At 43.8% G+C, this 12,407-nt stretch overlaps 1 protein-coding gene across 4 annotated transcripts in view; it reads left to right on the forward strand.

Moving 5' to 3' along the window:
* DIS3L2 (DIS3 like 3'-5' exoribonuclease 2) overlaps positions 1–12,407 on the forward strand; it is a 321,952-nt gene that overhangs the window by 184,149 nt on the left and 125,396 nt on the right. For all 4 annotated transcript variants that reach the window (XM_074364485.1, XM_074364486.1, XM_074364487.1 and 1 more), the window contains one exon: positions 2,951–3,030. In XM_074364485.1, the coding sequence (XP_074220586.1) occupies positions 2,951–3,030 (80 nt within the window). The remainder of the gene's footprint in view (positions 1–2,950; positions 3,031–12,407) is intronic.

Here is a 12,407-nt window from a genome sequence, read left to right on the forward strand (position 1 = left end):
GTTTTGAGGCTGAAAACGTTCTAGTGGGCATTCTCATTCATTCATAGAATAAAAGTCTCAAAACACCCAGAGACATTTGATTTTAAGAAAACAACTTCTCAGTCAGCTCTTGAAGTAAACCAGTAAACTGGCCCCATCAAGCTAACAGAGTATTCTTTTTGATTTTGACTGGACGAACGTTCTTTCCGCTTCTCATGCTGGCATTATGGTGATTGAAGGAGGACCCAAACTTTCCCACCACCCAGTCTGACATATCAGTTTCAGTTCAACAAGTGCTTATTGAGTACTCAGGATATAGAATGCAGTTTGCTAGCTTTTATGGGGGATACGAGAAGGAGCAAAAATGAGACAGTTCCTTCTTTACCTTGTGAATCAAGTCCAAGATCCTCACCAATTTAGAGCCCATTACCATGGTACCAGGATTAATTTTACCTCCTTGTCACTTCCTGTCAGCATTCATTTATTCATTCATTCAACAAACATTTGTGAGTTGCAGCCTCTGTTCATAGCACTGAAACAAAAGCCTTTGGGGAGCTTGCTTTCTAGGGGACATTGATGTTTCTCTTTTCCTTTGGCACCCTTGTCTAATTACAGCTTCTTTTATATAGTGAAGCAGATTATTTCTTTATATCCTGACACCTCAACATTTATATTCCCCACACTGTATGTGCCTCTTCTTGACATACTTAGTGAGAAGAGTTGATCTCCCGATGAACCACTCTTTCTGGGACCGTGCTCTAAAATGCTCTGTTCCTCCCTCTGGGTGGCATCCACCTCTCCCAGTCCTCTTTTCTTAGTGTACTGCTAAGTGTCTAGTTTTACCAGATTCATAATTTTAAAGCTATTAATTAACTATATTAAGCAATACAAGTCTATAAAACTGCTGAACATCCTTATAAACAGTGTTACGTATCTGATTATTCTTCGATTGGAGGAGATTCTCTGCATTATTCATTTTTTTCCATTTATAATAGTAATGCTTAATTGTAGAGAATATTTTGAAAAATACAGACAAATATAAAGGAAAAAATTTAATCCATAATTCTTGCACCCATTGATCAATTCTGGTTAACTAGTTTCGTTTGCTTTCCTTGATTCAAAAATCACATTTAAATTTTAAAAATTAATAAACAGTAAAATTGACCTTTGTTATACAGGTCTCTGAATTTTAAGACACATATAGATTCATGTTACCACCACCACAATCAAGATACAGAAAAGCTCTGTTCTTCCAGAGCAAGCAGCCCTTTATAATCACACTTTCCCCTGCCTGTGGAAATCACTAATCTGCTCTCTGTCATATATGTTTGTCTTTTTGAGAACGTCATAAAAGTGGAATAGTACATTATATAAGCTTGTGAGAGCGGCTTCCTTAACATAATGCCTTTGAGATTCATCCAAGTTGTGTGTATGAATAATTTGTTCTTTTTTGTTGCTAAGTGGTAGTCCATTGTGTAGATGTACCATAGTTTGGTTATCCATTTATCCACTTATCATTTGAGTCTTTTTTTTTTTTAAACATTTTGACATTTCTGAAATCCGGAAGTACATTAAAATCAGTGTGTATATTTAATATGGTGGAGTTTTTTGTTTCCCCAAAAAGCTATTATTGAATTGATAGTACATCCTAGGATCAATACTGTCTTAGAATCAAAGTATTGTAGTGGTGAGGTGATCAGTGTGAAGGATCAGAGAGGACTGTTGAAGGTTATTAGGAGTAAGGAAAGTGACAGTAAAGGGACAGATAAAGGTCTCCAGAGTTTTGCAGGCCAGTGCCCAGAGCTGCTAGATAGCCTCCGAATGCTTTAAGAAAGTTTTGAGCAGAGGAGCAATACAGGAAATAAGACTTTAAGAACAAAGCCTGTCCAATTTTGGTGAATACCAGGATGTCCACCATCATTGGTGTTGATGAGTCAGGAGGAGACTGGGGAATGGCAGCAGTGGTGCTGTTGGGACCAGAGGAGATGGAGGAGGAACTTGAGGAGCATCCAGTGGGAGCAGGGAGTACTGACTAGACAGCCTGCGGGTAGGAGAGGGAGGGTGGCTCCTGCTCAGCACCCCAACCTCCAGGCCAGTGCCTGGGGAGGAAGGGGCAGGAGATGTAGAGAACTGAGGACAGACTGCCTAAATCTTAGGTATTTCGATGGTAGAAATGGGTAGATTGGATGGGGCATGTTATTTGGGAAGTTCTAAAGCAAAGTGAGAATGTCCTGGGTGTTCACAGGTGAAGAATGAGATATGCATGGGGATACTGTGTGAGATAAGTGGGCATAGAATGTGCTTAATCATGTGAACCTGAGCGAAGTATACAATTTTTTCATGGAAATAAACTGTGATTAGGGCCATTTCCAAGTAGAATTGCCAAATGGCTACCTGTATGGCCCAGAGATTTTTGCAAAGCTTATTCTAGGGTTCTGTCCCTGTATCACAAGTCAGATGATTTATTCTTTGGTATACCCCAGTTTTGCACAATAGGAGGAGAAACAGTAAATCATCCTCATATAATTCTTGAAGGACAAGTTTTCATCAGCCACTGAGGAAGAGGGAGGCAAAGGAAAGAACTGGCCACTGGAGAGAGATTTACCAAAGGGACTTGCCCCTCTTGTCAGATAACTCTTCTTGGGAAGCCTCATTCATGGCAGCTGCCTCAGTCCCACCTGCTCACACCTATTCTTGCTCAGGATCAAGGAGGAGTAGGTGCCTGTCCACAGAGAGAGAGAGAAAGACCCTCAGAGACAGTTTGGAGCCTTGTTATCTTCCCCTGTTTGTCTTACCTCCAGTTTCACATTTTACTAAAGATACCCTTCTCAGAGAAACAGGAGAGAAGTTACTCTCAACTTCACCTACTGTTTATAGATTTGCAAAATAACTGTTCTTTAAAGCTGTACTACAGTGGGATAAAGTTCCTGTTATTTGTGGCCTTGCTAATTATGTCTTCAATCTTTCCTAGAAAAGACTGTATCTTCACCATTGACCCATCAACTGCCCGCGACCTCGATGACGCCCTTTCCTGCAAGTCACTTGCTGACGGTAGGTTGGAAATTTCTATACCACTCCGGGTGGCAGGCAGCGTGCACACCTGTGCGGTCGGCCTGGCTGCCTTGTACTCCGCAGGCAGTGTAGTGTGCAAGGTTAGGGCTACTTTGTTTCTGAACTTGCCCTAGTGAGCCTCTGTGACCTGAAGATTGTGTTCCTATGATGACTTTGGTAGGAGTGAGATTAAGAAACATCCTCTTACTGGGACCCTTCTCAGGCCTCAGAAGAGGCAACAGTGAAGGCAAAAGAACCAATTTCAGGCCTTGGCCCTTTAGGAAGTTCCAGTTGGGCATAATGTGTTAAAGAAGAAAGCCCCTAAGGATTTGATGACACACTGGAGAGATGCAGGGGGTGCTCGGCGTGGGCAGGAGGAGCCCCTCCAGGCCTGAGCTGGAGGAGCCTGCACTACTCCCTGCAGATCTCCATCTGTCTAGCAAATTGCCGAAGGTGGCTGTTAGGGGCTCTTTGAACGTTCTTTTGGAATGGAGCTAGGCAGGAAAAAGTAGAATTTGAGGCCAATAACCTTTGAAAACTACAGTAGGAGGGAAGGGAAAGTGTGTGCGGTATGCGTAGAGCAAACCCTACCCGTCACCTCCCTAACACCCCTCCAGGTGTGCTGCTTAAGTCTTTAGCTGCTTCCTGCCCCGTGTGGTGTCTGGTGACTGCCATGGCTTTAGTCATTCTCTGATACGGCTTTAGGGCTAACATAGCCTTTGATAGCTTGCCCATGATGGGTGTCCACCCTTGTGGCTTCAGTCTGCTGCAAATGTTAGTAGCATAGTAGCCTGGTCTTCGAAAACACTGCAGAGACATGTACGTATTCCATTGATGCAAAACTCTGCAGGTCCAGCGTGTTCTTTCTTCTTCATAATAGACAATGAGGCTTAGTAGATAGAAGGCTGAGAGACAGAAAACATCACTGCCTAAAAATGCTTTCATCTTCTTTTAGTCAGAGTCCTCCTTGAAACTGCGGGCAGTATTGCTCAGTACAACTAAAGAAAATTGAAAGGAAGATGAACCATAAAGAGAGAAAAGTTCCTACTGGAAATCTCAAGAGAATTATGTATTTTTAAAATCCAGAGTTTGAGCAGCCTACTCTTAAAAAGCAAATACTGCACTGGTTTCTTGTATCCTGTGCAGTCTTTGCTCCATGCAGAGGCTTGAGTATGTCACTCTCACATCCGTTCCCCAGAGCTCCAGTTGAAAAGTGCCCCCTAGCAGAAAGCTAGGTGACACTGGACCTCACTTCCTTTATTTCTTTTCTCTCCAAGTTCACAGCCCTGCTCTATTGGTAGTTTAATGCTTGGAAACAATTGCTTCATTTATTTTGGCCACTTTCACAGTTGTTAATGGTGGAAGGGTAGCCCTGATCCCTGTTACCCCATCTCAGCTGGCCCACATGATAGTCCCATGGCAGGGACACCAGGGAGCAGGCAAGTGTCCTACCCCACTCACTCTACACACTGTGTTTCATGTCTAGGGTTCCAGATTACCAGCAGAGGCTTCATGTGGGAAAATGGTAGAAGATAGGGGAGGAAGGGTAGACTGGGGACAGGATGTACATACGTCAATTTCCAACCAAAGAGTATGCTTTGTCAGACAATTGAAAACCAATTGTTTTCAATCTGTTGTTCAGGGAGAACAGTCAAAATGAGGAAGATAATTTAGTAGTACAAGATGAGGGAAAAGGAGAGGAAGTTGAGGCAGAGAAACGAGTCAGAGAAACATTATAATCATTTAGAGATACAGGTAGAAGAAGCTGGACTGGAGATGGCAGCATTATTAATGGGGGTGGGGCAGATAGATGTGAAAAAGGGGTGATGACAGAAGACGCAACGGAAATGGATGTTGGGGTTGAGGGATCGGAATCCAAGATGGGGCAGAAGTTTCAACCCGGATGGCAAGGAGAAGTCTACAAGTTAGAAACTGGGAAATCAGGGAGACAGGCTGGTTTCAGACAGAGCATGCCTCCATGGAGTTGTCTGTCTGATGATATGTGTTTATATAAGCTGCTGCAAATGCTTTTCAGAGGAGGTAGGTGCAAATAAGCTAAATCTGTGCGGCCCATCCAACCATATAGAGAGAGCCATGAGGAAAAGTACACACAATGCAGCAAAATGCTAACAGCGATTTTATTAGGACGATGGGATCATAAGTGCTTTCTCTCTTTTCTCTAGTTTCCAGATTTTTATAATGTGGTAATAATAGTTTTATAATGAAAAAATTTGTAATAAAAAAAAATTATGAGGTGCCAGAAATCACAGGCTGCCCAGTAGCCACTGCACCAGGTGATCAGATACCCTCCATCTGCTTAGTGATCCTTGCATTACAGAGGAGTAATTAACATCTGGTCATTTGGCAGAGCAGCAGAAAAAGGACATGGAAAAGGAGTCAGGGAAGAATCTGAAACGGCCTGAGTTGGGCTGTCAAGCATTATTATGGTGGCACTTCTACAGTTGGCCTTTGTGACAACAGTTTCTGCCAAGGCCATTTATCCAGGGAGATGAAAAGTGAAAGTCAATTCCAGTTTGGATTGGGGTAAGGTTGGCTGAGTTCCGGTTCCGTTAGTTACCAGTGCATGTCAATTCTTGCTTAGAGGAAAAAATGTTTAATGTTTCAAAAGCAAATAATGTTTTCTGGGCATGTTTACATCATCTATAACCATTTTTATTTAAAGAAACTATAAATGTTAAACTTTCCTTCAGTCCCATTGAAATCATCTGAATGACTATTCTGTGAAAATAAAACATGCAAACAAATGTAACTTATTTAGTCCTTACTCTCCCTCTCTGTAGAATTCAGTTGTACCCCAGGACTTGTTATCAATATCTCCTATAAGTGCGAGATTTAGACATTCTGCAGATAAATTCTGCAGAAACGCAGTGACACCTGTTCCCCAGTAGGTCATGATTAGATTGGAAGGCTGAGGTGGGGTGCCTATTACCCTTGAGGAATCTCAACTTTGGAAGAGATTCTACCAGTCATCTAGCCTGGTAATTCTCCACCTCTTACAGCCTATAAACACACTTGAGTGGAACATTCCCATGAGCATTACCCAGCCTTCCAACTTTAACATGGAATTTTTTTCTTTAGCTCAAGAAAATATTTAATAATGCAAGTAAGGCTGGACTTGTAATGATAACACAGAACCCAAAAACAGTTATTCACACACTTCGTTTTTTTATTACTATAACAGATTACTTGCAGCACACCTCACAGTTGACCTCACCACTCACGTGTGGGAATGCCACAGTTGTCGCATCGCCTCTGTTTTTCAGATTACCTCTGAAACATCTACTTACGTAATATCCAGATTGCATTATAACTCTACCTTACAGGCAGCCCATTCAGCCTTAAGATTGCATGACTATTAGGAAATCCTTCCCTGTAATGATCTGAAATACTACAGTCTTCCTGTAATTTTTCACTCATTGGTCCCATTTATGCCCTTTGGGACTCTATAGAAAAAGTCTTATCTCTCATGTGACAACCCCTCAGATAGTAGGTAACAGCTATCATGTATGTCTGAGTCATAACTTCTCAGCTAAGCTTCCTGTGTATTTTTCTATGAGCTGTAGCGTATGAAGTTTGAGCCCACTTCCCATGTCATGGAGCTACTTCTGCCTTTATGAGACGGTACGTGGCTGCCTGTATCCGGACTTCTCCTCCCTGGCTGCCAGGGCATGATGACTCCCTCCCAGCCAGTTCCTCTTTGTTGGGCAGAACTGAGTCCAGAGTAATAGCCACCTATTCAGTTCAATTAAACATGCGTTACTGCTTTGTTCTAGTCTCTGAGAGAGGAAGTTATTAGCCAGACAAGTCAGGACCTTTAGGTTGATTCAGACTCCCAACAGATCCTACAGGAAATTGATATTCACTGCTTCTCTGGCATCTTGTTTCTCTAATGTTTTATTCTGTAGTGAGTGCTCTGCCCTTGAACATGGCAGGATTATCCTAACCAGGCCTTAAAAATAAAGGAAATACGAATGATCAACAGGCACATGAAAAAATGCTCAATATCACTAATTATCAGAGAAATGCAAATCAAAACTACAATGAGGTATCACCTCACACCAGTCAGAATGGCCATCATTCAAAAGTCCACAAATGACAAATGCTAGAGAGGCTGTGGAGAAAAGGGAACCCCCCTACACTGCTGGTGGGAATGCAGATTGGTGCAGCCACTGTGGAAAACAGTATGGAGAAATTCCTCAAAAGAGTGGAATAGCCTTACCATATGACCCAGTCATCCCACTCCTGGGCATATATCCAGAAGGAACCCTACTTCAAAAAGACACCTGCACCCCAATGTTCATAGCAGCACTATTTACAATAGCCAAGACATGGAAACAGCCTAGATGTCCATCAACAGATGACTGGATAAAGAAACGTGGTATATTTATACAATGGAATACTATTCAGCCATAAAAACTGACAATGTAACACCATTTGCAGCAACATGGATGTTCCTGGAGAATGTCATTCTAAGTGAGGTAAGCCAGAAAGAGAAAGAAAAATACCATATGAGACTGCTCATATGTGGAATCTAAAAAAAAAGAAAGAAAAGAAAAAGATAAATGAACATAAATACAAAATAGAAACAGACTCATAGACATAGAATACAAACTTGTAGATGCCAGTGGGGATGGGGGTGGGAAGGGACAGACTGGGAGTTCGAAATTTGTAGATACTGACAGGTGTATATAGAATAGATAAACAAGATTATACTGTATAGCACAGGGAAATATTTGCAAGATCTTCTGGTAGCTCATGGTGAAAAAATGCAACAATGAATATATGTATGTTCATGTATAACTGAAAAATTGTGCTTTACACTGGAATTTGACACAACATTGTAAACTGACTATAACTCAATAAAATAAGAAATAAAAAATAAAGGATTGTGGCTAGAGAGAAGGGGGAGTGGGGAATGACTGCTAATAAGTTTAAGAATTCTTTGAGGGGTGATGAAAATGTTCTGAAGTTACTAGTTGATAGTTATATTCATAGTATATTGTGAATATACTATAAAAACATTAGGGGGGTAGGAAATGAGTGAATGGATGAATGAATAAGAATAAATAAATCTATTCATCCTTTAGGCTTTCTAGAAATTGGAATTTACACCTTAACCATAATTTATCAGGTCTTGATGGAATGCTGGGCTGGGTACTCACTCTTGCCTGTCTCTCCTCCTTGCTGCTTGCATCTCTGAGCCATGAAATTCCCACCCAAGGAGTGCACTTCTGTGCTCAGCCACCTGCTTATATTTCTCATCCCCACAGAGGGCAGCCATTTGACTCAAAAAAAGAACAATCTGTCCTACTGTCCTGGTATGAGAAAGTGCTCAGATAAATAGACATCAGCCTGAGGGCTCAGGAATGCACACTACCCGCTCTGCTGTGGAGGGCGCCAGTCTTCCTGCTGGTTTGCCTCTGTTTTCTGGCTTGCCCCCTTCCCTTTCCCAAGGAGGATGGACTAGGGAGCACTGTTCCTGGGAGCCCTTCTCACTTAGGGAATAGGTACAAGAGACTAGGAGAAGCCCCTAAGAATTTCATAGAATTCTTAAACTCTGTGACTTCCCTGTATGGTATTTGTCACCTGCTGAGAGTTCTTGTCATGACTGATTGCATTTGGAGGCAGTGCAGTAGGAGCTGGAGAGGCTGTGCCCCCCTTGTGTTAGGCTTAGACCAGAGAACCTGAAAGATACTGCTAATGAGCAAAGAGCTGAGATGAAGGCTCTGGATCTGCTACTGGGAAGGAAAAGAATAGGGAGTCCTGGAGCTCATGAGCAAAAGGTTCATGCAAATCCCAGCAACCAGCCAAACCCTCTTCCTGGCTCTGTTCTCACCTCTGGGAATCTCTTGCCCCACCAGTCACTTACTCCAGTTCTTTTGTGTTCCCCTCTGGCCTGGCTTCCTCCTCTCACAAACTTCAGTCTCCATCCTACAAAACCTTCCTCAACCCTCTACAGCCCCAGGAACTTTCATTTTCCCTTGTCTATCAAGACACCTTGAAGGAGTCATCTGTAATTGCTGTGGCTACGTTCTCACTTCCCATTTATTTCTTACTCCCTTTGCAGCATAGCTTCAGAAAATTCAGTGCCACAGATTGTCCCTGGCCTCAGTTCACCAAACATGTATGCAGCGTTTTGACTTTTCATCTACTTTTTGGACTCAGGGGGCCCTACATGCTCTTGATTCTACTTTCTGGATCACTTTTCTCTAGCTACCTTCTTTAGCTCTGCTTTCTCTGCCCCTGCTTCATGGGGGTCTGCAGGACTTCTGCTCCAGGCCTCTTCAGCCTCTGTGCTCTGTTCCCTTTGCCTGCAGTGCTTCTTCCTTGGAGAGCCACGTGGCTGATTTGATTCAAGATCTGACTGGTTGCTTTCTCAGGATGGTCTTCCCTAGCCCTCCTGCCTCTAATTTCATGCCCTCCCTACCGCTCTCCACCACTGTTGCTTTACCCTTTTCCTCACCACTCATCTCCCACTGATGGGCCATTGACTGACTCATCTTCTTACCTACCTTCCCATCTTTCACCACCTTGCAGTATGAGGCTCAGCATAAGCGCTCAATGAGTCTCTGCTGGTGTTCACAAGCACTCAAGAGGAGAAGGGGTTTCCAGGCAGAGAGAAGACTGTGTACAGAGTCCCGGGATAACAGATACCTGATTTTTGGAGGGAACTGCACAGAACTTGGAATATCAGGATTTTGAGGTTCAAGTGGGGGTGGTGGTTGTAGATAAAGCAGGGAGGAGATCATGAATTCCTTTGTTGGCCCTGCTAGAAAGTTTAAATTTTGTGGAGAAGGCAGCATGTAAGTTGGAGAGCAACATCATCCATCCATTCAAAAAATAGGATTTGGGGACCAGACACTGTTCCTTGTGCTATATAAACAACAGAAGAAAACACTCAAGAAGCTCCCTGTCTTTCCCAGTTTAGTGTCAAGTAACTCTCAACAGGGAAGTGTGGGAATGGCCCACAGTTGTGAAGTGGGAGTGGGATCGGGGCACAAGCAGTGGTATTTAAACCTACAGTTGAAGAATAAATGGATAAGCCAGGCAAAGAGTGGGGAGAAAGAACATTTCAGGCTAAGGGAACAGAGTGTTTGGAGGCCCTGAGGTACAAAGACTTTGTCACCAAAAGGACCCAGAAGTCAGCATGGCTGAACTGTGCTGGAGTGGAAGGAGCCTCTGGGTGAGACAGAAAAGGGACTTTCAAGATTGGGGGTTTTATCATGAGTGTAGTGGTAAGCAAAGAGAGTCAGGATCCAGCTTGCAGATTGGAGAGGTCACTCTGGCAGCCTTGAGGAGTCTGGATTAGAGCAGTGGTGTTAAAATGGTCTAGGTAAGAGGTGGCAAGTGCCCTTGGCAGAGGCTGCAGAGCCAGAACTGAAGGGAGGCACTAGCCAGGACAGGAAATCAGGGCAGAGCTTGGTGTCTGGGAAGCTGCAGGAGCCTCTTAATTGCTCTTTCACGTCGGCCCTTTTCTTCCCACATATCGAAGCCAAGGAAGCCCTTATAAAATGTAGATCTGATGAGGTCATTCCCCTGCTTCACTCCCTATAAGATTTCTCATCCGGTTGAGGATAAAAACCCAAGTCCTCACTGTGGCCTACTGCTCTGACTGCCTCTCCAACCTGTTTCCTAGCATCCCTCTCTCCCCAGCTCTCCTCCAGCCAGCTTGGCCTTGGTGCTGTCCTCAGATGTGCCAGGCTGCTCCTGCCTCAGCGCTGTGTACTGTCTGTTCCCTCTGTCCAGATCCCCCTTCTCCCAGATCCCCCACTACTCTAAAGTTCTATTCAAATGTCATCTCAAGGTGTCCTTTCCTGACCACCCTCTCACCATAGTCTTCTCTACCCCTGCCCTCTCTTGATTTTCTCCCCCTTCTTGGTTTTTCTTTAAGATGCTCATGTGGGTCTGTCCCCCTGAATGGTAAGTTTTATTAGAGCAAGATTTCATTTTGTTCACAGTTGAACCCTCAGTGCTCAGTGCACTTTGTGTTACATAGCTGACACACACGGAAGTATTTGTTGAATGAATAAATGAATGAGTAAACTTTTGATATTGGAAGTATGAGAAGAATCTAGAATGACATAAATTTCTGGCTTGGGCACTTGGTGGAACATAATGCCATTTAGTAGGAAATATTGAGGGGAGCTGGTTTTAAGGGGAAAGATGGTGAGTTCACATAATCACATGTTGAGTTTGTGGTCCCTGAGAGACATCCAGGCAGAAATACCAGGGGGGACAAGTAAAAGGAGTCAGGGCTGGAGGTGGAGATTTGGGAGTCATCAGTGCATGGGCCTGGGAGAGGTGGCCCAGGAGAAGTCACAGACTGGGAGGAGAACCCAGGCTGGACCCCTGGCAGAATAACCAAGAAGATGTGGCCAGGGAGATTGGAGGCAAAGCAGAGGGGAGAGGAAGCAGGCAGAGCAGGCTAAATGGTGAAAGTCATAAAGGGTGTAGGAAAATCAAGAAAAAGAGAACTATAAAGTCTTTGGGTTTGGCAACCAGGATATCATTGATGACCTTGATGCAACTAGTATCTGTGGCTTTGAGGAGGGGAAGCCAGACTGCAGGTGGTGGAGAAGGGAGTGGAAAACTGGCGTAGAGTGTCTCTCTGTGAGAAGCTTGGCCTGGGAGAGGTCTGAGAGGCACAGAAGGCAGGGTCAGAGGAGGCCTTTTCTTTGTTTTTAAGGTGGAGGTGATTTTAACATGTTCCTGTGTTGAGATAAGAGACTTTCCAGAAGGAAAAGTTGAAAATACAGGAATGAGAGGAGCTGATTATTTTGCAAGGTCTTGATAAGGAAGGTGGGAATGAATACAGAGTTTAAGTGAAAAGTGAGGCCAAGACATGGAGGGTAAACACCTCTTCCTTTGTGACAGAGAAGCACCACACGGAATTGGCGCTGCTGCTGAGAGTTCACACCTGATGCTACCCATGTTCACTGTGAGAGGAAGCAGACCTCCTGCTGAGGGCAGATGGCGGAGGGGGTTGGGGGGAGGGGACAGTGAAAGGGCTCAGGAGGGAGCTGACCAGGAACCCATCATACAAGGCTTTACCAAACACTGTTCAGGTGCACTGAGCTGGAAAACTACCAAGACCAGGTGATTTTCTTCAATGATCTTTAGCCTCCTAGGTGTGGGAGAGAAGGTACAGTGAGCTAAATGTGGGTATTTGCTGAGAGGGAGAGCATGGCAGGCACCAGGACCAGGATTCTGAGACCTTGCTTCCCCTCGGAATCTGTTTCTTCTCTGTCCTGTACTTTTTTTTAAAATGTATTTTTATTGACGTACAATCAGTTTACAATGTTGTGTCAATTTCTGATGAACAGCACAATGCTTCAGTCATAAAGGAACATACATAT

This window comes from Camelus bactrianus, chromosome 5 (assembly GCF_048773025.1).
Source record: "Camelus bactrianus isolate YW-2024 breed Bactrian camel chromosome 5, ASM4877302v1, whole genome shotgun sequence".
In the NCBI taxonomy this organism is placed as follows: domain Eukaryota; kingdom Metazoa; phylum Chordata; class Mammalia; order Artiodactyla; family Camelidae; genus Camelus; species Camelus bactrianus.